The sequence below is a fragment of the Arabidopsis thaliana genome (genome assembly GCF_000001735.4).
Source record: "Arabidopsis thaliana chromosome 1 sequence".
NCBI classification, from domain to species: domain Eukaryota; kingdom Viridiplantae; phylum Streptophyta; class Magnoliopsida; order Brassicales; family Brassicaceae; genus Arabidopsis; species Arabidopsis thaliana.
The window spans coordinates 28,823,868-28,847,538 of NC_003070.9; the positions used below are offsets into that span (position 1 = coordinate 28,823,868).

The 23,671-nt window shown below is 36.0% G+C and overlaps 5 protein-coding genes across 5 annotated transcripts; 3 read left to right on the forward strand and 2 right to left on the reverse strand.

The window, feature by feature from the left end:
• The first annotated feature begins 5,375 nt into the window (after positions 1-5,375).
• Positions 5,376-6,411, forward strand: AT1G76800 (Vacuolar iron transporter (VIT) family protein). Its single transcript, NM_106330.4, has one exon. The coding sequence runs from the start codon at positions 5,478-5,480 to the stop codon at positions 6,066-6,068; it is 591 nt and encodes a 196-aa protein (NP_177806.1). The 5' UTR covers positions 5,376-5,477; the 3' UTR covers positions 6,069-6,411.
• A 623-nt stretch (positions 6,412-7,034) lies between these two features.
• On the reverse strand, positions 7,035-12,881 carry AT1G76810 (eukaryotic translation initiation factor 2 (eIF-2) family protein). The gene is made up of 13 exons (NM_106331.5): positions 12,646-12,881; positions 10,520-12,516; positions 9,872-10,434; positions 9,677-9,784; positions 9,483-9,583; positions 9,297-9,387; positions 9,099-9,209; positions 8,936-9,001; positions 8,754-8,813; positions 8,114-8,671; positions 7,895-8,014; positions 7,655-7,771; positions 7,035-7,564 (listed from the first exon to the last, which is right to left on the reverse strand). Exons 2-13 carry the CDS (start codon positions 12,441-12,443, stop codon positions 7,499-7,501), a joined length of 3,885 nt encoding a protein of 1,294 aa, NP_177807.3. The 5' UTR covers positions 12,444-12,516; positions 12,646-12,881; the 3' UTR covers positions 7,035-7,498.
• Positions 12,882-13,705: 824 nt separating this feature from the next.
• AT1G76820 (eukaryotic translation initiation factor 2 (eIF-2) family protein) lies at positions 13,706-18,699 on the forward strand. Its single transcript, NM_106332.6, is given in 13 exon segments — positions 13,706-13,803; positions 13,893-15,482; positions 15,562-16,109; positions 16,197-16,304; positions 16,398-16,498; positions 16,594-16,684; positions 16,771-16,881; positions 16,971-17,036; positions 17,163-17,222; positions 17,325-17,882; positions 17,974-18,093; positions 18,202-18,318; positions 18,411-18,699. Coding segments are annotated over 12 exon segments (3,500 nt in total). The 5' UTR covers positions 13,706-13,803; positions 13,893-13,928; the 3' UTR covers positions 18,477-18,699.
• A 2,077-nt stretch (positions 18,700-20,776) lies between these two features.
• Positions 20,777-22,038, forward strand: AT1G76830 (F-box and associated interaction domains-containing protein; the record flags this gene model as incomplete). Its single annotated transcript, NM_106334.2, has 1 exon — positions 20,777-22,038. One exon carries the CDS (start codon positions 20,777-20,779, stop codon positions 21,896-21,898), a length of 1,122 nt encoding a protein of 373 aa, NP_177809.1. The 3' UTR covers positions 21,899-22,038.
• A 660-nt stretch (positions 22,039-22,698) lies between these two features.
• On the reverse strand, positions 22,699-23,421 carry AT1G76840 (uncharacterized protein; the record flags this gene model as incomplete). Its single annotated transcript, NM_106335.1, has 3 exons — positions 22,699-22,895; positions 22,974-23,039; positions 23,154-23,421. 3 exons carry the CDS (start codon positions 23,419-23,421, stop codon positions 22,699-22,701), a joined length of 531 nt encoding a protein of 176 aa, NP_177810.1.
• Between the last annotated feature and the right edge of the window lie 250 nt (positions 23,422-23,671).

Consider the following 23,671-nt stretch of genomic DNA (forward strand, 5'->3'; position numbering starts at 1 on the left):
TCTCTCTCTCTTAAATTATTAGATGCATAAAGTTTTCGATACATATTGAAAGATTATTTACATTATAAAAAAGTGGCATAATTTGTGGAAAATTGTAAGGCTTGTTAACAAGAAAAAAAAAAAAAAAAACTCAAGGCCTGTGAGTGATTGGAAAATAAAAAAATTGGAACATCGTAGGGATGGATCCAAATATATTAATAATTTAAATATATATCTTATGCAATTTTTTATGTTATCATGTTTGATTCTTTGCTTTGAAATTATCGATACTAGATCCAAACAAGTGTTATTTTTAAAAAATTTAGGACTTGTGAACTAATCTTACATATATTAAATGAATTTATTAAAATGTATGTACAAAATGTAGTTAACTAGTTAGTCTACTCAGTGCCTTTTTTAAGATCAAATCGAGCTCTGATTAATGATTAACCTGGTGACGTGAACGATTCATCAGTTTTACCAATCACATCTAAAATAGTGTTTATGAGTTTGAATCTCGTTAACTCTGAATACATAAATTCCATCTCCCTAAGAATATTGATCAAGTCTTGAACGTTCGATAAGTAGAACAAGTTATTAGTTATATAAACTACCCAATGTAAGTAGTGTCTTTGTAGTTTGAAAGCGAGGGAGAAAAACGTGGACAGTTTTGAAAATGGTAAGTATACCAAATTATTTGGTTCTGCGTTTTGGTATCGGACAAAATAAAATATTTTAGTATATATTGACTAGTTGTCACCAACATTGAAAAACGTGAATCAGGAGCTTTCGCATCATTTACTATTTTTTGTCCCTACCTTTTCCTGCACAAATGGTATGATAATATTATCATGTATATAAACATATAACAATAATCAATTTTCAAAATAAAATAAGATAATAGCTTTATATGACTTCCTTACAATTTTGCTTATAACTTTTTCCGTAGCGCCTCTGTTTTCTTTCTTAAGAGCTTTTTTAACAACTTTTATAATCGAATGGGCTTGAGCTTGTCTACAGCTAATTCTCAAGCCCATATTTTTAACATCTGAGAAGCCCGGCTGTAAGCCTGTAACACTCAAAACAACCCAGTTTTAAACCGGCTCAATTCCAATAACCAAAGTACCAAACCCAAGAACCAACCATCTGGATCTAAGAATTTCATTTTGGTTGAAATCTGATCTAAGATTTTAATACTGAATTATCGAGATATATAAATGTCTCGAATTGATGTGAGTTTCTGCTTAATTTACTGGAATGGCGGACCAAACGCCAATCACTTTTAGTATTGAATGGGCTCAATGGCTAAACGAACTTCCAAGAATGGGTAAATGGGCTCAATGGAAAGAGTTTTGATTTATCGGCCCATTTTTGAGCCTTGGTTTATCGGCCCATTATTTTGAGGCCTACATATTTTTGTGTGAGTTTGACAAAAAAGTCAGGGACAGAGATAGTCTATAATTTGCGATTCTAGTTCAATTTTTAATCTTCCATTGATTTTTATGGCTGTCCAGAAGTAAGAATTTAATAAATAATTTTCCTCAACAAAAAAATGATTTGTTTAGAAACTAAACGAAAATTTATTTTATTTCAATTGATTCAAGAATTTTTTTTCTTTTTTCTTTTCGTGATAATGGAAGACAAAACGAGACAACACGTAGTAATTACATTAAAAGAGGAAGCCTTGAAATGGAAAGCATGAACCGTCAAATCTTAAGCCTCCACTACAGGTTGTTCCATACACAAGTCATGATCCTATTTTTTGGTTTTTAAAGATAAAATAAAGTTGATGAAACCTTTCCTCAATCAAATGATAATACTAACACTTAAGGATTTCACGGCTATTAAATCAATCGATAATATAAAATGAAAGGCATTATATCGCACTAGCGCAGCAGGTCCGGCTTAGAGGAAGTGCTGACAGTGCTAGGGCACATGCTAATTATTTACCATGCATATTATTTTAGTTTTAACAATGTTAATCATTGTGGCAAGGTGAGTATATATGTACGTAGGCGAGTACGTATGCATGTTCATTGGGTGATATACTGATTTACATATGATGTATATATCTAGAGTATATTATGTTGTTATAAAGTTGTTATCATAAAAATAATATTTAGAGAGAGTATGAATCGAGTGGTGGTGTATGTACAAGTGTGGTGATACGTGGGTGATGATGGTGAAGGATGGTGCTCTTCGTGTGGCAACCACACTCTTCCTCTTTCTTTACTTATCAATCTCTTTCCATTGTTTTATCTCACTATATATAATTTCCGCAGTGCTTTCCAATTCATCAATCCATTTATTTAATATTTATTTTAATTATTTTATATTTCAAGAAACCCTACTTTAACTTGTTCACTATCTATTTGTTGTTTGGGTTTTTCACTTTCAAACGGATATTATCGATCGTTGTGATCTTCAAGGATATAAGAATATGGGTATGAATAAACATCTGATTCGGTTTTTATGATAAAATAACTGGATCAGTGAAACGCTTTTTAAGTTGTAACAGTTTAAACCAAACATACAATTTAACTGCATTTCGTAACACACAGCAAAACAACTCCCAAAATAATGTTGGTTAACTTATATCACTGATAAAGTCTAAATTTATTGATAACTTTTTAATTCAGTATAATATTACATATTTTGATATATCCATTCAAATATGATAACTTTTGGTCAAACTACTAAAATCTACATTATTGATAACTTTTGGGTCAAACATTACTAAAATCTAAACTTAGATGAATAGTATACGATTGATCTTTTCTTCTATTTCTCCTTTTTTTGGTTCCTTTTTTTGTCGAGAAAAAAAAGGTATATATTTAACTACCAAAAAGAAACGAGAAAGTAATAAAGAGAAAACAAAATTATTCAATTTATAACCAGGAAAAAAGAAAACTGATTTGAAAAACGCTACCACAAATGAGAATAATATGAGAAAACAAATTCATTTAATGGAAACCAAAATTACTATGTTAACATTTGTAAAACTTCTATGCTGAGACTGATAAATACCTTAATACCTTATACATTAGCCTTCATATATATAATATATAGTTCCACTTAAGTTATTACTTTATAAAACATGCATGATTGGCGACGAAAAAAAAAAACATGCATGATTGGCATTACAACATCAGTAAGTAATGGGATCAAGTTGAAATGGATATTCTCAAATTGGGTTAAAGGTTGCGTATAGTAATGGATCAAGTTGAAATTTCCTTTTTTCCTTTATATATGTTTTGTTCTTCTTTTTCCCTATAATACATGCATGCCTTTGATCATGAAGAGGACAACAGCTTCTTATGCAACCGCCTCTTTTGGCCTCACTAAGGATTTTTATTTTAATTATGTTAAATACAAATGGGAGAAACATATAAATGGTGAGAAACACTCAAAATGTGGTTTCGCATCACTTTTTATTTTATATATTATTGTATATATGTTTTGTTTCTTTAATTTTTTTTAATTTTCGAACCGATTGCTATTTTTTTTATAAAAAGTAAATTTCGTAATAAAATTAAGAGTTTAAATTAGAGATAAGTTGGAAACTTCACACTTTTTTCACATATAATTTGCAAAGTAGGTAGTTTTTTTTAGAAATAGGGAGAATAGACACTTTTCTCTTTCCTCTCTAATACAACTTTCTATCTAATAGAGATTTTAGTGAATGACCTTTATAACCTTTTGTTGTTTTGTCATATAGTCAAATAAAGACAAAAATAACTTTTGTTTCTTCTTCTCTTTACTTATATATATTTAGTTTGTTTTGTTATAAATTCTTCATTAAATAATTACTATAAAATATATATTAATCTTTTAAATTTTTTTCTGAATCTAAAAAGTCTAATTTTGCTATATTTTACAAATATATAATACTTTTATTTTGATAATAATTTTGCTATATTTTGCTATATTGTAAAAAATGGTGTACAAATAATAGTGTACAACGATAATGTATATTATTGATCTAAGAAGTGGTATACGGTATAGACAGTGTACAAAGTGATGTACAAACGATAATATACAACGATGTACAACTACATAATAAGATGGTGTACGAAAATGTAAAATATGGTGTACATGATATTAATAGTATACATGCAATAATGAGATAATAAATCAAACCATAAATCACCTTCTACACCGTCTATAATATCGTACACCTTCACCTATTGTGTACACCTCATATTCAAAAGATAAAACCATTTTTGTCAAGTGATAATATACAAAACAAAGTTTAAATAATAATAATATGAGATTAGTGTACATAAAAGTGTACAAATGTTAGTATACATAAGTAAAAATGTATAATCATTACTTTCATTTAATGGTATACACCATTATGGTTAATTTCATAGTATACATGATGGTGTACACCATTATATTTTTATTAATTTATGAACAATTATTATTTTATTTTATAAATATGAGATAAATAGAAATATTTTAGAACATATGTATAAAATGATTTGGTGTATAAGTGTTAGTGTACAAAACTATGTTTTAATGCTGGTGTAAGAGAATTATAATTAAAAACATATAAATCATCTTGTTTTTGGAAGAAGAAATTATTTTTATAAAATTCAAAAAAATGAATATGAAAAAAAAATAACTATAATATAATAAAAATAGGTCTAAATAGTTAAATAATATAAAAAGTTTGATCCATATTTTTTCATATAAAGTAAAGGGTAAAGTGGTATTTGACATATTTTTTTGTCTTTTAGCTTATTACACATAATCTAGATAATATATAGTCTGCCTAATATTATATCACACATGCATGTACAACTCCCTGTTATCTTATAATATTCAGGTAGGTTTTTGGTTACAGTAAAAAGTATTCGATCGCAAGTAAGAGTATTGTTTACAAAGCTGTAGTGCCATGTACTTTTTACAAAAGCATTTCAGGTATAATGTAACTAGAAAAGATAAGTGACAGTGGTATGTTCCAATTCTCATCCTATATATATACTTCCATATACGAGGCAACAAACGTTTAGTGTTGTACTTGTACGTGAATGTAACCGGTTTTACTAAACAAATAATCTTTTTTAATTGGTTTTACAATGTTACTTTTGTGAATATCAAAAATATTGTGACTGGATTTTGGCAATAGAAATTAAAGATGAAAATATGTGTAAAAATTCTCGTCTTATGAGAAAAATTAGTATTTTAGAGAGAGAAAACAATTGAGATGGACTTATGAGAAAACTTTGTTGCAGATTTCCGTCATAAATATGAAAAATTTATGTCGTTATGCACCGACTACAAACTAAAAAATAATATTTTCAAGGTAACAAATTAATGGCCAAAAAAGAAAAACAATTAGTGGTGATGATGATGCTCCACATATTGTCTCCACCAAGCCAAAAAGTAAAACACAAAAATCTCCATAAATAGAACTGAGCCTAGGCGTGTGTTCTCCACACTTACTCGATTCTCTATATATATCTCAACAAAACAAAACAAACAAAGAAACAATGGATCAATCAGGTAGTAACACGAACATGGACATAGAGAAGGAATCAACTACATTTGATTACTCCAAACGTTCCCAATGGCTACGTGCGGCCGTGCTCGGAGCCAACGATGGTCTAGTCTCCACCGCGTCGTTGATGATGGGAGTTGGAGCTGTGAAGCATGACGTCAAGGCAATGATTCTCTCCGGATTCGCAGGGATGGTGGCAGGAGCTTGTAGTATGGCCATAGGAGAGTTCGTCTCAGTTTACTCTCAGTACGATATAGAGGTGGCTCAGATGGAGAGAGACAGTGTGGAGATAGAGAAAGAGAAGCTTCCTAGTCCGATGCAAGCCGCGGCTGCGTCTGCCCTTGCGTTTTCCGCAGGTGCGATTGTACCGCTTTTGGCTGCTGCTTTTGTGAAAGAGTATAAGATGAGGATCATTTCGGTTGTGGTGGCGGTTACGGTAGCTCTTATGGTTTTCGGATGGTTAGGAGCAGCGCTAGGGAAGGCACCAGCGGTTAGGTCATCGGCTAGGGTTTTGTTTGGAGGTTGGTTAGCTATGGCGGTTACGTTTGGCTTGACTAAGCTTATTGGGTTATATGGATTGTGAAGACATCTTTTTATAAGATTGTAAGATAAGTGTTGCCGAATTCTGTAGTGGATTTCGGTTGGAAATACATTAAACTTAACAGTATGTTTACGGTACGTGAATAAACTCTTTTACTTCAAATGATCTTCATGCAAACAAAGATTACTAAAATTAAGCGATTATGTTTTAGTTTTAAAGATGTAATTAAAATTTGGTGATGTGGTTTGAGAGATCTGTTTTACGGTGGATTTTGGTGTTGTAAAGATCTGTTTTTTTTCGGGGTACTTTGATATGAAGTTTCTGTAGTAATATAATGTTCAACGTTTATGTTAATAGAACTTTGAATGAAAAACTATTTTTTCCTACAAAATACTCCTAAAGAGAGAGAACTAGCAACATTTGAGATTGATGTCAAAAAAATCAACATTTGATATTGATGTCAAAAAAGCAACATTTGAGATTATGATCACAATATTTTTTGTTAATATATCACAATATTGGATCTTTAATTATCAAATGCTACTTTTGACCCCCAATTTTTATTTATTTTTTGATTTTATCAAATGCGACTCTTTTTAGTGCAAAAACGAAAAGAAAAACTAAATAGTAGTCAATTAGAATTGTGAACCAATTAAACATTTACGAATAGACGGAAGAAATAAAACGTTTCGGAAATATAAAGTATCATATTACATAGAGTAAAGCAATGGACCAGAGTTTAATACATATCATTCATAACAATGAACATAACATATCAATGATCTCGACAACATTTATAAAGTATAAAAGAGAGAGCTGCTTTAAAACTCTTGTCGTATACTACAAATCTTATGTATTATTTGCATTCATGCTTTTCACATCTCCATAAAAGGAGGAGCAGCTTGCTTTTAGTTACACATTCCATATTATTACGAAATCAAAATATTTGTTTTCAACAAATAATCTTATAATATACGTATATTTTGATAAACGAAGATGAGCTTTCACCAAAACTTCATGACTGTAACTTGATATTAGATGTGATAATTCATTTTTGTAAGTATTTTCCCTTAACGGAAACTCAAGATTTGACACCACAGAGAACATAGTAATTGGACAAAAACATTTATTCGAATATTTTCCTTTGTCAACAAAAATGGAAATAAGTCAAAAAAAGCATATATAAAGATGATATGTGGTATATCTCAAGACCCAAGGCTCTTCTTTCCCCTGCAATTTGCCAGCATGAAGGTTCATGAACCAATTATTCAGCACTTTTCAGGGAGAAAGACCAAAAAAAGAAAGAAAATAAACCAAAAACAAAAACTCTCTCTTGTCTCTCTTTCAAATCTTCTGTGAAGGCTTCTCCGCTAGAAGCAGGAAGACGAATCTATTTGTTCTGCATCGACGCAGACACGGCATAACAAGGCATGTGAGAGTGTTTCAAGCTCCAAAGTAGACATTTGAATCTCCTACTGTATCTTGAAGATGTTCTTCAGTTTCACTACTAGCTTCCATTCTTCCAACGATAATTCATCCTGCAAATTAGTTTGGGTTTTTGATCTACATCAGTTTTCCTATCAAAATGATGATTTAAAAGGGGAAACAAGCTCATTTTCTCCACTTACCCGGTAGTTAGATTTTAGTATGTCGATAGATCTCCTCGATATGTGACTCACTAGCTCATCTTCCATGTCAAAGTGCCTTCCAAACATCTTCTGTTCTTCAGCATTCGAACCAACAATCTGTATACCAAAGAAACCATCGATTACGAGGCGTGAAACTGAAACCGCAGCAAACATAACTCTTTTCTTCTCTGTAAGCAAAAGATTTGCAACCTTGTTAAAACAGAATGATCCAATTATTACCTTTATTGCCACCTTGTTGCCCTTCTTTGCATAGTCAACAGGCTTGTGGTTATTCTCAATCGAGGCAATTCGGCCAATATCGATGAACTCTCTGCCAGGGACGCAAATGGGGGTTCCAATCTGAAAACAAACAAGACAGATAAGAAAGTGTGAACCCTAGCACTTGTGTCATCATGGGTGAGAGTTACAGAGAATGTAGGAAATTAAAAGCATAGATACCTTAAGTATACCCTCGATGACATCAACTCCAAGGACTATTGGGTCTTTCTTATTGAACACACAGTTAGGTAAAATCTGAAGGACACATGGGAAGACTGCCTCATCGGCTGATTCCTTCTTTTTCTCCTCTTTGATATTCTCAATGTAAGCCTTAAACAGATCAAATAGATGATAGATGATATCAGCGCAGAAGATCTTAACTCCCATTTCGTCTGCAAGTTCACGAGCCTCTGTAGTAACTTTCACATCAAAAGCCAAAATTGTAGCATATTCCTTTTTTCTCTCGAGCATAACTCCTGCCTTCATTACATCCTTCTTATGCACAGGCCCTATGCCAATACCACTTACAGGTATCTTTACAGCTGGGGACTTCAAGTATTCAAGCAATGCTTCTAATGACCCTAATGTAGACGCTTGTACATAAACTCCTTCGCCACTTTTGTCAATTCTGCTCAAAACCGACTCCATATCTTCCATAGCCGACTCCTTAATTGCCTCGATGTCATCATCAGGTCCAACCACATGCAGGGCAGTACCAGCAATTGCGTGTTCAAGGCCCTTTTAAACACAACCCAAAAATGGTTCAGGATGTGATCTAAACATAAGTATATTTAATAAAGAATATAGAAGTCCATTTCACCTGGGCAGTAATCTTGATACCCTGTGCAGCCTTTATTTCTTTGTAATGCAGATAAGTACCCTGAAACATCAGACCAGGAATTCTCATTGTGTATAGAAAAAGAACCTAGGAAGTGATTTGCATGAACCATATTTCTGGGGAATAACAGTAATAAAACACATGAAGTGGAAATCAGAAAGTACCTTCACCCGTAACTCCTTCATTGGATGCGGGGTCAGTAATGCTCTAATTGTTGTGACAATAGGTCCCTGAAATATGAGGAAGAAAATATGATCACTTAGAAAAGTTCTATGTCTACCCAGTGCCATCACTTGTTCGGGTCTGGATCATAAGTTTTTTACTTGCCTGTAGCCCACAAACGACGATTTGATCACCTTCATGGAGTTCACCGTTTACCAACACAACATCAATCGTTGTACCATGGCCTTCAATAACTTTGACCTCAAGTACAGTACACTGTTCAACAATTTCAAGAAAAGATCAGAAATCCGCATGCTGAAGTATTGCAGAAACAAGTGTTACCTAAAGAGAAAGGAAAGAGACCTGCACTTCGTCAACATATGTAAGTTTCTCAACCATTGTTTTCTGAGCCCATTGAACCAACCACAGCAAGAGATCTGGGACCCCTTCTCCACTGTAATATCAAGAACCAACGTTACCCAATTACGTTTAGGATGAATAACTTGTCTGTTACGCTGTATATTACAAACAGTAAATAGAGATTCATACCTAATAGCACTAGTAGGAACAATACTGAAAGTGTCTCCCATGTCTTTATTCTTGTAATAAAGCTCAGTGTTAAGTCCTTGCTCCTGGAACTCGTTTATAATCTGGAATACCAATGAAACAACATAATTTGAACAACATGTACACAAATTGATAGCTCAAACCATACAATAAGAAACTCTAGACCTATAACTTACATTTTTCAGCCTCAAGTTAAATTCATTTATAACATCTTTATTTTGCTGCTTCATTGCCTTCACGATAGGAGCATTCTTGCATGTTTTCCATCCATATAGCCTATCCACCTGGAGGAAGGTGAAGATATTATTTTCCATATAGGTTTTGCAACAGAGAAAAAAATCCCATCCTCGCAGAATGACAATTAGTGTTACCTTATTCAATGCAACAATGAACTCTGTATTCCTCATCCTCAAAAGATTTAGAGATTCTATGGTTTGTGGCTCTAACCCATGCATTATGTCCACCACCAAAATTGCAAGGTCACACAAACTTGAACCTCTTGACCGCAGATTCGTGAAGGACTCGTGGCCAGGTGTATCAATAACTAATAAACCTGGCACCTTGAGTTTTGCATCGGCTTTCAGTTCCTTGGTCCTCTCTCGGATGTTTTCAGCTGGGAAATATGTTGCACCAATCTGCTGAGTAATACCTCCAGCCTCGCCTTCCTGTACATTTGTTCCTCTGATGCAATCCAACAGCTTTGTCTTACCAGTATCGACATGACCCATGATGCAGCAAATGGGAGAGCGGAGATTTTCTTCACCCTCAATAGATTCACTTGGAGCTAAGCCTTTACCCTTCTTAGAGGCATCTTTTGCTCGGGTAGCACGTTTTGTCCGTGTAGCATCTTCCACTTCAGGTGTAGCTTTTACGGCAGCTATTAGTGGTTTGCCTGTACCTGCTGGTTTAGCTGTTGGTTTTTCAGCTTCAGGTTCTGTGTAGAAATGCAAAAGATTAGACAAAAATCAGACAATGGATGGAACACTAGGAAGAACAAAGAACTAAATTTTCATACTAACCTGAATCATGCGCCTTTGATATAGCATCCTTTAATTCTTTCTTAACCACAGGCTGAGCTTCTTCCTCCTCGTCATCAAAATCACCTTTAAGGTTAAGATCGACCGTACCCCAGCTTTTCGCATCCCATTCATCTTCTTCGTCATCTTCCTCAACCCCATTTTCCTGAGCTACATCAGCAGGTCCTGAATTTTCGTCTGTGTTTACTAACTCTATTAAATCAACCTTTCCAGTGTCTGTTAAACCCACTTCACCTAAAGTATCTTGTTCATCTGCTTGATTCTCTTTTGGCTCTACCTCATCTTCCCCCTGAACAGAAGTGTCAATGCCTTTCTGGCGAGATGATTTTTTCTTGTTGGCGTAAATGGGACGCTTTGAGGAAGTAGCATCACCATCATTATCTGCAACAGGAAGACCTCCACCAGCAGCAAGTAACTGGTTCTTAAAAGCCTCCCTCTTTTGAGCTTCAGTCTTTTGCTTTGCTGTTAGAAGCTTGCCCTCTAGCTTCTTCCTCAACAGTTTCTCCTTTTCCTTTTCCTTTCTCTTACGCTTAGCCTCCTCAGCTTGAGCCTCAAGCTCTTCCTGCCTGCGGCGCTCCTCTTCCTCCTTCCTCAATTTTTCTTCTTCTTCCTTCTTTTTTCGCTCTTCAGCTTCTTGCCGACGAGCAAGAGCCTCTTGCATCTCTCTAACATGTTTAGGAATTTTCTTCTCTGCTGCTTTACCCTTTGCATCCTTCTTCTTCGGCTGTAGTGGCTCAGTTACTGATTCTTCTTGTTTTTCCTCCTTAACCTCTACAGAAGAGGTTGCTGCAGCAGCAGCTGCTGCTTTTTTCTCCTTCTCTTTCTCCTTCTTCTTTTTCTTTTTCTTCGCAGCAGCAGTCTCTTCTTCTCCTTCCTTCTCACCAGCATTCTCCACAGGTGCAACTGGCTCAGGCTGAGCTGCTTTCTCTTCTACAGGCGTAGATGAAGCAGGTCTTTCAGCAGCAGGGGTTTCTCCAAGTGCTGCAAGAAGTTTGTCCAAATCTTCCTCTTCCTGTACTGTCCTTCCACTCTTGTTATTCTTCTTCTTTTTCTTACTCTTTCCAGTTTCCACAACCTCCACATTCTTAGTATCAGAAGTTTTAGTTTCGTCTGCAACTGAGTCATCACCTACTGAGGCCAAAACACTGCCGCCCTTCTTTTTAGAAGATTTCTTCTTACCTGAAAACGTTACTTCAGGGCTCTCTTCATCTTCAATTGTATTTTCGTCGTCTCTAGAGTTTGAAGCATCAGTCCCTTCTTCTTCATCGAGCAAATCAGCGGTAAACGAGTTAGTGTTCTTCTTCGAAGACTTAGATGACTTCTTTTTCTTACCAGAGAAGGTGATAGGAGACTCTTCTTCCTCATCTTCGTGCACTTCCTCTGTATCATCATCATCACTACCAAGTGCATCAAAAGCTGAAGCGGCAAATGAATTACCGCCTTTTTTACCCTTCTTAGACGCATGCTTCTTACCCGTAAAACTTATAACTGGCTCATCATCTTTGTCACCATCAGATTCATTATCCTCCTTCTCATCTTCATCATCAAGCAAGGCAAAGCTAACAGAACCACCGCCCTTCTTACCTTTCGACTTCTTCTTCCCAACAAAAGCTATCTCAGGAACATCGTCTTTCACCCCCGCAGCCGAAACCTTATCAGAAAAATCATCATCATCATCCTGCTGCGTACCCTTCTTATTACCTTTCTTACCCTTCTTCTTCCCAGTGATAACAACAACCTTCTCTTCCTCAACTTTAGACTCCTCAGACAACTCAGTACCTATTGAGTACTCATCGTCATCAATTTGAGCACCTTTCTTCTTAGATTTAGTAGCACCAACGAGAGATGACGCAGGAGGTTGCTGCTCAGCATCTCCACCTCGAGCACTCGGCTTCTTCCGCCCCATTGGAAAATTTCAGGTCTGGTTCAGAATTGGTTCCGAATTCTTCCGACTAATCAATAAATCGAGGTGAAATTTCCTACAATTCGAACGGAAACAAATTAGGTTTTCTGGGATCGGCACAACACAATCCTTTTAGAAAATGAAACCACAAGAGAGACGAGGAAGCGATACTGTGGCTAAGAGGAGAGAATCGAAGAAGCTTTACCTTATTCCGGAGAGGAATTAATCGATAGGCTGAGCTAAGTTTAGAGAGAGAGAGCGCGGCGCGGAGAGAGAGAGAGAGAGAGAGAGAGAGTAGAGAACCGAGAAATAGCGAAGCTTTGAGAAACCGGCGTGAAGCTTCCTAGGGTTGAGCTAAACGCTGTGTAGATTTTACCGATTCTAATAAAAAAAAATTGTGACGTTTGTTAAATACTATTTTTTTCTCCGTTTTCTTTCTCGATAGTGTTATTTTTTCTTTTAAAATAAAAGATATGTCATATTCTTTGTTATAAAATGTAATTTCTGAATGGGATTCAACAGTTGTAATTTTCACGTTTTAATATACTGAAATCTAACTTATATAATTAAGACACATAAATTTTATTAATATGGACTAAAATAAGGGAAATCAGCATGATTTAGCTGTTTAAAGTATTCATTTAAAAAAATAATCTTCTCGCGTTATGATTTGTTTGAAATACTTTTCTAAAACATATCCGCATCCAATGTTTTTTGTTTTTGGAAGTTTTTAAGAGAGAGCTTTGTTAAGGCATGAGCTTCTCGATTCGTTTCTCTAGGAACAAAAGAAAACGTAATTGCTTGAAAAGACCTAGGATTGCCACTCGCGTGCAAGGGAGATTGCTTGAGACCGGGTTTCTCTCGGAGAGTCGTGGCGGTCGTTGAAAATTTTCTAGTTTCGGGCAAGTCAGTGAAGTATGATCTCACTCCAGCTCAGGTATCATGGAACATGAACCTTTGGCTTATCTCTGATCTTGACTCATCTCTCTCCATCCTCAACAATGGACACATGCTTCTTTAGCTGACTTTTGTTAGATAGGCATAACATTCATGCTTGTGTGGTTTAGTAGAAACACTTTTCGACTGTCTATGATTGATTCAGCCATTCAGGTGAGAACGGGGCAGATATATTATTCCTTTTTCTTTTGCTTTTGATTTTGTGAATTTGGGCTTGTTAGAAGAAAATGATTAATGTTTGTAAATTGGGTTTTGAATATTGGGCTTGGGAGAGGAGCTTTAATAATTGGGCTAATAATGGATTGGAATTAGAGTTGAGAAATTAGATTAAAAAAAGGATTAGATTAGTGATGAAGTAAGAGTTTTTGCTCTCTCTCAAACGGCTCGCTTTGATTACTCACGTAAGGTAAGCTTCTTCGATTCTCTCATCTCCTGTGTCCTTTGTGCCGATCCTCAAAAAAAACTAATTTTTTTTTACCTGGATTGATTGATTAGCCGGAAAGAATTTGGAACCGGCTCTGTAATTTATCCATGGGTCGGAAGGAGCCGAGTTCTCGAGGTGGAGATGATGAGCAACCACTTGCGTCATCTCTCGTTGGTTCTAAATCTGATAAGAAATCTGTTCAAATTGATGATGATGAATACTCAATATGTCTTGAGGAGCCTAAAGTTGAGGAAAACAAGGTTGTTATCACTGGGAAGAAGAAGGGTAAGAAAAGGAATAAGAAGGGTACGCAGCAGCAGCAGGATGACGACGATGATTTTGCTGATAAGTTTGCGGTGGAGGAAGAGGTTGTTCCGGATAATGCTTTTGTAGGGAATAATAAGAAGTCGAAAGGTAAAAAAGACGGTGGCTCTGTTAGCTTTGCCCTGCTTGCTGATGAAGATAACAGGGAGGAAGCAGAGGATAATGATATCACGTTTTCAGGTAGGAAAAAATCATCTAAAAAGAAGAGCAGCAGTGTCTTGGCCTCAATAGGTGATGAAGAAAGTAGTCAATCTAAAACTTCTGATTCTAAGAGTGTGGAGCTTGTAGAATCGGCAAGGAGTAAGAAACATAAGAAGAAGAACAAGAGTGGAAGGACACTTCAGGAAGATGATGATTTGGACAAGCTTCTGGCAGAACTTGGAGAAACTCCTGCTGCTGGAAAGCCTGCTTCCGAAGAAGAGAAAGATCAAGCTCAGCCTGAGCCAGTTGCACCTGTAGAGAATACCGGTGAGAAGGAGAAGAGGAGACTGTTGAGACTGCTGCAGCCAAGAAAAAGAAAAAGAAGAAGGAGAAAGAAAAGGAAAAAAAAGCAGCTGCTGCTGCTGCGGCAACCTCTTCTGTAGAGGCTAAGGAGGAAAAACAAGAAGAATCAGTAACTGAGCCGCTACAGCCGAGGAAGAAGGATGCAAAGGGTAAAGCAGCAGAGAAGAAAATTCCTAAACATGTTAGAGAGATTCAAGAGGCTCTTGCACGTCGGCAAGAAGCCAAAGAGCGAAAAAAGAAGGAAGAAGAAGAAAAATTGAGGAAGGAGGAAGAGGAGCGCCGCAGGCAGGAAGAGCTTGATGCTCAAGCTGAGGAGGCTAAGCGTAAAAGAAAGGAAAAGGAAAAGGAGAAACTGTTGAGGAAGAAGCTAGAGGGCAAGCTTCTAACTGCAAAGCAAAAGAGTGAAGCTCAAAAGAGGGAGGCTTTTAAGAACCAGCTGCTTGCTGCTGGTGGAGGTCTTCCTGTTGCAGACGATGATGATGATGCTACTTCCTCAAAGCGCCCCATTTATGCCAACAAGAAAAAATCATCTCGCCAGAAAGGCAATGACACTTCTGTCCAGGTGGAAGGTGAGGTAGAGCCAAAAGAAAACCATGCTTTAGGTGAAGTTGGTTCAGCAGACACTGAAAAGGTTGATTTACTAGAGTCAGCAAACTTAGGCGAGAAATCAGGAGGACCTGCTGATGTAGCTCAGGAGAATGGGGTTGAGGAAGATGATGAATGGGATGCAAAAAGCTGGGATAATGTTGATCTTAAAATCAGAGGTGATTTTGACGATAAAGAGGAAGAAGCTCAGCATGTGGTTAAGAAAGAATTTAAGGCACATTATTCAGGTTAGTATGATATGTAGTTCTTTGCTCTTCTTCCTAGTGTTTAATGTCTGTTTTAATCTAATTTTTTGAACTTTTACAGACCATGAAACTGAAAAGCCAACAGCTAAACCAGCAGGTATGAGCAAGCTAGAAACAGCTGCGGTGAAAGCTATTTCTGAAGTAGAAGATGCTGCTACACAGACAAAACGTGCTAAGAAGGGTAAATGCTTAGCTCCAAATGAATTTATAGAAGAAGGTGGAGAAAAACTCCGTTCTATCATTTGCTGTATCATGGGTCATGTCGATAGTGGTAAAACAAAGCTGTTGGATTGTATCAGAGGAACAAATGTACAGGAAGGTGAGGCTGGAGGTATAACTCAGCAGATTGGTGCAACATATTTCCCTGCCAAAAACATCCGAGAGAGGACCAGGGAACTGAAAGCCGATGCAAAACTTAAGGTGCCTGGTCTATTGGTTATCGATACACCTGGCCATGAGTCCTTCACTAATCTGCGGTCAAGAGGTTCAAGTTTGTGTGACCTTGCCATTTTGGTGGTTGACATAACGCATGGTTTACAGCCGCAAACCATAGAGTCTCTAAATCTTTTGAGGATGAGGAATACAGAGTTCATTATTGCATTGAATAAGGTAACACTGCTTGTCATTCTGCGAGGATGGGATTTTTTTCTCTGTTGCAAAACTTATATGGAAAATAATATCTTCACCTTCCTCCAGGTGGATAGGCTATATGGATGGAAAACATGCAAGAATGCTCCTATCGTGAAGGCAATGAAGCAGCAAAATAAAGATGTTATAAATGAATTTAACTTGAGGCTGAAAAAAGTAAGTTATAGGTCTAGAGTTTCTTATTGTATGGTTTGAGCTATCAATTTGTGTACATGTTGTTCAAATTATGTTGTTTGATTGGTATTCCAGATTATAAACGAGTTCCAGGAGCAAGGACTCAACACTGAGCTTTATTACAAGAATAAAGACATGGGAGAAACTTTCAGTATTGTTCCTACTAGTGCTATTAGGTATGAGTCTCTATTTACTGTTTGTAATATACAGCGTAACAGACAAGTTATTCATCCTAAACGTAATTGGGTAACGTTGGTTCTTGATATTACAGTGGAGAAGGGGTCCCAGATCTCTTGCTGTGGTTGGTTCAATGGGCTCAGAAAACAATGGTTGAGAAACTTACATATGTTGACGAAGTGCAGGTCTCTTTCCTTTCTCTTTAGGTAACACTTGTTTCTGCAATACTTCAGCATGCGGATTCTGATCTTTTCTTGAAATTGTTGAACAGTGTACTGTACTTGAGGTCAAAGTTATTGAAGGCCATGGTACAACGATTGATGTTGTGTTGGTAAACGGTGAACTCCATGAAGGTGATCAAATCGTCGTTTGTGGGCTACAGGCAAGTAAAAAAACTAATGATCCAAACAAGTAACGCACTGGGTATACATAGAACTTAGAAAAGTGAGCTTATTCTTCCTCATATTTCAGGGACCTATTGTCACAACGATTAGAGCATTACTGACTCCTCATCCAATGAAGGAGTTAAGGGTGAAGGTACTTTTAGATCTCCACTTCATGTCTCTTGTTACTGTTTTTTCCTCGAGTAACATACATTATGCAAATTGTTGCCGATGTCAATTTTTTTAACACACATCAAAAAGTGTTGTTTTGATGTTGCAGGGTACTTATCTGCATCACAAAGAAATAAAGGCTGCACAAGGCATCAAAATTACTGCCCAGGTGAAATGGACTAACTCTACTATAATCTTTGTCACTAGCAGCTGGTATTAAATATACTGACGTTTAGATGATATCCTAAATATTTTGGGTTGTGTTTAAAAGGGCCTTGAACACGCAATTGCTGGTACTTCCCTGCATGTGGTTGGACCTGATGATGACATCGAGGCAATGAAGGAGTCGGCTATGGAAGATATGGAATCGGTTTTGAGCAGGATTGACAAAAGTGGTGAAGGAGTTTATGTACAAACGTCTACATTAGGGTCATTAGAAGCATTGCTTGAATTCTTGAAGACCCCAGCTGTAAATATACCTGTCAGTGGTATTGGGATAGGGCCTGTGCATAAGAAGGATATAATGAAGGCTGGAGTGATGCTCGAGAAGAAAAAGGAATATGCTACAATTTTGGCTTTTGATGTGAAAGTGACTACAGAGGCTCGTGAACTTGCAGACGAAATGGGAGTAAAAATCTTCTGCGCTGATATCATCTATCAGTTATTCAATCAGTTTCAGGTTTACATTGAGAATATCAAAGAGGAGAAAAAGAAGGAATCAGCCGGTGAGGCAGTCTTCCCATGTGTCCTTCAGATTTTACCTAACTGTGTGTTCAATAAGAGAGACCCAATAATCCTTGGAGTTAAGGTCCACGACGGTATACTTAAGGTATCCTATTCTTACTCTGCTATATTCTCGGTAACTTGCTCACATGTCATAGGATTCTCACTCCTTTTAACATTCGTCTTGTTTGTTTTAGATCGGAACCCCCATTTGCGTCCCGGGCAGAGAGTTCACAGATATTGGCCGCATTGCCTCTATTGAGAACAACCACAAGCCTGTTGACTATGCAGAGAAGGGCGACGAGGTGGCGATTAAGGTAATAAGGGGATCATTCCCTTCAACAACCTTTGTATAGAGAGAGAGAGAGAGAGAGACAAAAGTTGCTGAGGTTTCAACTTGATGCTTTTCTCTGGTTATATAACAGATTGTTGCTTCAAATCGCGAAGAACAGAAGATGTTTGGAAGGCATTTTGACATGGAAGATGAGCTTGTGAGTCACATTTCGAGGAGATCTATCGACATACTCAAAGCTGACTACATGGTAAGTCGAGGATAAGATAAGTTGTTTCCCATCTACGTTTTCTTTGAACCAAAACAAATGCTCGAAATTAAAACCAATAACAACAATTGCAGAAAGAAATGTCGACAGAGAAATGGAAGCTCCTATTGAAACTGAAGAGAATCTTCAAGATTCCCTGAACAGTCAAATGTCTACTCTAGAGCTTAAAACACTCGCGGGCCTTGTTGTTACGTCGTGTCTGCTGCATAACGAAGCGATTTATCTTCCTGATTCGTTTTTTTAATAACTATATTAGGCTGAAATTTGTAACCCTGTTAATTAATTTAGCCAATATCAAGAAAACTCTTAATAGGTAATACTGAAATTATATAATCTTATTGAAATTCTAAATTCTCATATAAAGCATGTTATTTCGTTAAAGAGAGTTTGTTACAGACTCTGACTTATATAGAGGCCTCTTGAACCCGGTCTACACACTAAACCTTAATTAGGGTTAACTCAACCGAGCTACAATCATCATATACAGTATATTATTAGTATATATCTTCAAATAATAACCGGGAAGAAAATGTGATGCAAAATTTAAATAATGATGACTAAAGTAGCAAGATGAATTGGTGCACACAAAAAAAAAAGTAGCTAGATGATAAAAAAAAGTTATAGCTAAGCCCAGGCTGTGATTTGCTCTACTATTTTCAAATTATACAAAACTGAAAGCAATACAAAATGGAAAGTAAATGAAGTGGAGACTAGTTTTTTTTTGTTCTTGTTTTTTTCCCAATTTAATCATTTTTATTTACTCACTAAATAAGTAATTAAAAATTAAGGAGAGATGGGTTGGTTATATTATTATATAATATCAACAAATATAAGAATATAATGTAGTTTTTATTACTTAAATTATCGAAATTTGTATAATCTTATTAAAAGTTAAATTCTCACATAAAGCATACAATCTTCAGTGAAAAGAGATAAATAGAAAACAATTGACGACTTAAGTTTTAAAACCTCCTTTTCAACAATTTGTACAAAGAATTAGAGTGAAAACTGAAAACCTTTAAAAAGATAAAACGTGTTTCTATGAATAAATTGATTTTGTAGTAGACGACTGGATGTGGACGATGAAAGAAAACCTTTCAAGTCACGCTTAACATTAATTCTCTCTGCTAGCTTAGTCATTATACATGAGTTAGTTTTGACGTATGAAACCATTCTTTCTTCTTGCAATTCTGTACAAAGAGGTAAAGTGAAAACCTTCTACAAAAAAAGTTAACTCGTTATCCATATTTGGACGTGGGATTCAATTGAATTCGAAGAACTAAAACATACGAGGAAATAAAATCTGTCAATTTCATGCTTGACATTCAAGAATCCCTATGCTGATTGGCCAACATTTGTAGTAAGTTTTTCTTATTTTCTTATGGAGAAAGGTATTTTAGAATCACATACCTTATTTAGGAGGGAAGCTGTTTATGATCGATAGACGACCCATTCATTTAAGAGAGGGTAATACAAAGTGCTTAATTAACAAGTGTGAGGAGAAACATTAGATATTGGAATATATTTTTATGGCTATCATTACCATGCCTTTTGTTGCGGTATTCTATGAAAAGGACCACGTACGTAGAGAATTCCATGCAATTAGTAGCTAGATGATAAAAGCATTATAATTAATTAATTTAATTAGGAGTAAGAAAATTCTGAATACTACTTATAATACTGGTCATTATTATCTTATTAAAATACCAAATTCTCACATTAAGCATGTATACAATCTCCAATGAATAACCGAAAAGAAAAAAATAAATAAAATATAACTATAAAGAATTGGTGACTATGAATAAATTGAAGAATTATTTTACAAAAAATTAAAGTGGAAACTGAAAACCTGTGTTTCTATGAATAAATTGATTTTGTGGTAGACGACTAGATGTGTGCGATGAAAGAAAACCTTGTAAGTCACGCTTAACAATGAATCTCTCTCTGCTAAATTAGTCATTAAAATGAGTAAGTTTTGACGTGTAATAGTAATACCATATATATTTTCTTCTCTTGCAATTTTCTGTACAAAGAAAGAGGTAAAGTGAAAAGCTTTCTAAAAACATCCACATTTTCACGTGGGATTCAATTGTAAGCGAAGAACTTAAAGAGTAGGAGGAAATAAAATCTGTCAATTTCATTCTTCACAATGTTGACATCCAATAATCTCTACGTTGATTGGCCAACATTTCAAGTAAGTTTTTTACGTGTGGAAGAATATACTATTTCTCCTTGTGGTTTTAGATGTAGTTGACATGCATGAAATGAAATTAAAGATGGACGCGTTAATTAAAAAAAAAATCAACAAGTTAACTCACGACATTGGTAACAAACTCTGAGGTTTCCTATAAATTCCATCTCACTCAGTCTCATAACACATATATTTTATTTAAAGAAAATAAACTTAGCATAAGAAAAATATCGTTAGATTAGAGATTAAATGGAGGGAATTACAAGTTTCGAAAATCTTCCTGAAGAACTAAAAAGGGAGATTCTGTTACGGATGTCTCCCAATTCCCTTGTGACATGTAGCCGCGTCTCGAAGAAATTGGCATCTATGATCCGTACGAAAAGCTTCAAAGAACTCTACTTGAGCCGATCGATGAGATGCCCCCGAGTGTTGTTCGCCGCCAATGGTACAATAACACCTCATGTGTTGTTTACCTCGTTTCAAGAAAAGGAGAAACCACTCTTGTCTTCTGGAGAACAACGGATCATCACCTCTCTTCAAGGAGAATTTCTGTTTTCTCCACCCGTCCGTGGGTTGATCTGCCTTGTAGAACGAGAATCAGCTCGAATTGTGATATGCAATCCCGGTACGACAAAATTTCTGGCTTTACCAATCGTCGAAGCAGATGAAACAACGAGGATCATAACTCATTTAGGATACGATGAACAGAAGGATGTATTCAAGGTGTTATGTACAAGGACAAAGCCCGAAACTCCACATCTTGTTTTGACGGTGGGATCGGGTAAAGAACCTTGGCGAGAGATAGTATGCAAATTTCCGCACACAGTAATTGGTGCTGGAGTATTTTACAGAGGAACTTTATACTATCTTGCTGCTTTTCACTCGAAAAGTATCATAATGACCTTCGACGTCAGGTCTGAAACTTTTATGCCCATTACATCACCTGATGGAGTCGATTTGAATCAAGGTTCCTGGAGACTTGTCAATTACAGTCAACAGGGGGGATTTGCGTTAGTGAATGAATCAAGAGGTTTCATTTACCAATCGAATGGCGGCGATGCTTATCTTGAAACGTGGGTTTGGAATGTCGATACAAGAAAATGGTCGATGAACTCCATCCTGATTCGTAAATGGAAAGATTATGCTCAAGACAATGAAGATTATGACTACCGTTTCCGAGGAACCCAAGGAACATACGAACTTGTTTTTGCACCAATCAGGGTTAAAGAAGACGGATCACTCACTGTCATCTTATACAATACTGATACACAAGCATTCAGAAGATCTAAGGTTCAAATGATGGGTGAAGGTCATGAGTTTCGATTTGTGGACACCTTCTTGGATCATGTTGATAGTACTCTGCTTATATGAAGATCAAGAGTTGGTCTGTATTCATTAAACTGGTTGGTTGCTCAAGCTAAATATTCTCTTTAAGTACTAGTACTATGCTTATTTAGTGGGATTGTTCTTTCGTATTCGCTTCTATTGTCCTTGTTAATCTTTATTTATGATGTTGCTAAATAATAATAATGTTGCCTCTCAAGTACTGGTCTTATTGGGATTGCTAGTTTTCATTTCTATATAATTTAGTTAAACTTTATTTATGCTATATAATAATGTTTTCATTCTGGTATTAGTTGGATTGGTGGTAAATGATTGTTCAGCTCTTTGTAGTTTGTGCGAAATGATCGTTCGTCTTTCACTCAGATGGAACTTTCATTAGAGAGCCTTTTGATGAAACAAAAGTTTTATTAAGTTTTATAGGTCAGCCTCAGTACTCAACCCAAAAAGTTGTAAAATCTATTAAGATAACAGAGGAGGAACTAAGTCAAATCTTTTGGCACAAAAGAGTACTATTTACACACTTGTATAGACATATTACTCTTCTGTTTTACAACTAGCAGTAATTCGACCAAAAGACTGAACAAATGTTTCAATTCCAATAAAGGACTCATCTACGACTAATACCATGCAACATACATATTTCCTTAATCACATCCATCATAATAGTGTCTTGCTCATGTTTCTCTTCATGTTATCCTTCCAAAGGTTCAGAATCCACCTCTTGATGAGTGTTACTTACCGGTGAAATATGACCTGAAACTTTTAGTGTAAAAAACCATAACATGTTTTGTAGCTTTGGTTTCAGATGTATGAGTAAGTCCTCCTCCTCAGCCATTCCTTGTGGCTTTTCTTTTACGAATTCTTGATTCACTGTCTTCATTTATTCGGAAGAGCCTCTTGACTTTAGTGCCGACTGCTTCTTCTAGCTCCAACTGAGTGTACTCATCCATAAGTTTTTCTGGTGTTAGATTCAGACAATGACCAACACTCGCACAACCGACTTTAGTTATCTCCATTCTTTCTTCTGCACTGTTGTTCTAAGTGTTGTGTTCAAAAAAGTTTCCATGTAAAGTTGCTGCTTGTACTTCCTTCTCTAAGGAACCTTTCACATCATCATCTTTGTTTGAGTGAATCTCCTTCCAACATTCAACTGAGTTTTCCAAGATTGCTGTGATTAAAATCAGAAAGAAACACGGATTAGAACAAAATTAGTTTAGCCATAAAACTGAAAAAGTAACTCAAATCAAATGAATACAAGTATATACCTTCTATAGAGCTACACTCTCAGATCTAGGAGTGCAAATAAGAGTTTCTCTCTTAGTTTTGGTAGTTTTCTCAGCAATAGATATTGAAACGATATTCTTAACAAGGTAACGGCCAGTAGACACGACTAGCTCAGCTTCAGTGCTGCTCACTGGTACTTGCACTGAAGCAGGTGATAAGCGCTTGACAAAAAGTACAGAGTGTGATGATACTTCCTCTTTGTCCTCCTTAACTGCAGATATTAAAACTGTGTCTCGCTCAATTTTCTCTTCACGTTGTCCTTCCATAAGTTCAGAATTCAACTCTTTAGTGCTTATTATTTGAGAAACTATCAACTGGTTTTTCCAGTGTAGAATCCAGAACATTCTCATAATCATAACAGATCCTGCACCTTTGGTTTCTGAGGAAATAAGGTGAATCATCAATCATTCCTTATGGCTTATCCTTAATGCACTCTTGATTCATTTTCTTCAACTACTATTGGAGCCTCAAATGAATTATGTCTCGAAGAGTTCCTTGTCAATCTAACATTTAGCT

Bases quoted from the DNA above. Each gene is read 5' to 3' on its own strand.
- AT1G76800 (NM_106330.4), top strand. From the start codon at position 5,478: ATGGATCAATCAGGTAGTAACACGAACATGGACATAGAGAAGGAATCA.
- AT1G76810 (NM_106331.5), bottom strand. From the start codon at position 12,443: ATGGGGCGGAAGAAGCCGAGTGCTCGAGGTGGAGATGCTGAGCAGCAA. The intron at 9,002-9,098 runs GCAAGTAAAAAA...CTCATATTTCAG, and splicing joins TCGTCGTTTGTGGGCTACAG to GGACCTATTGTCACAACAAT. The intron at 7,565-7,654 runs GTAAGTGGAGAA...ACTAATTTGCAG, and splicing joins TACTAAAATCTAACTACCGG to GATGAATTATCGTTGGAAGA.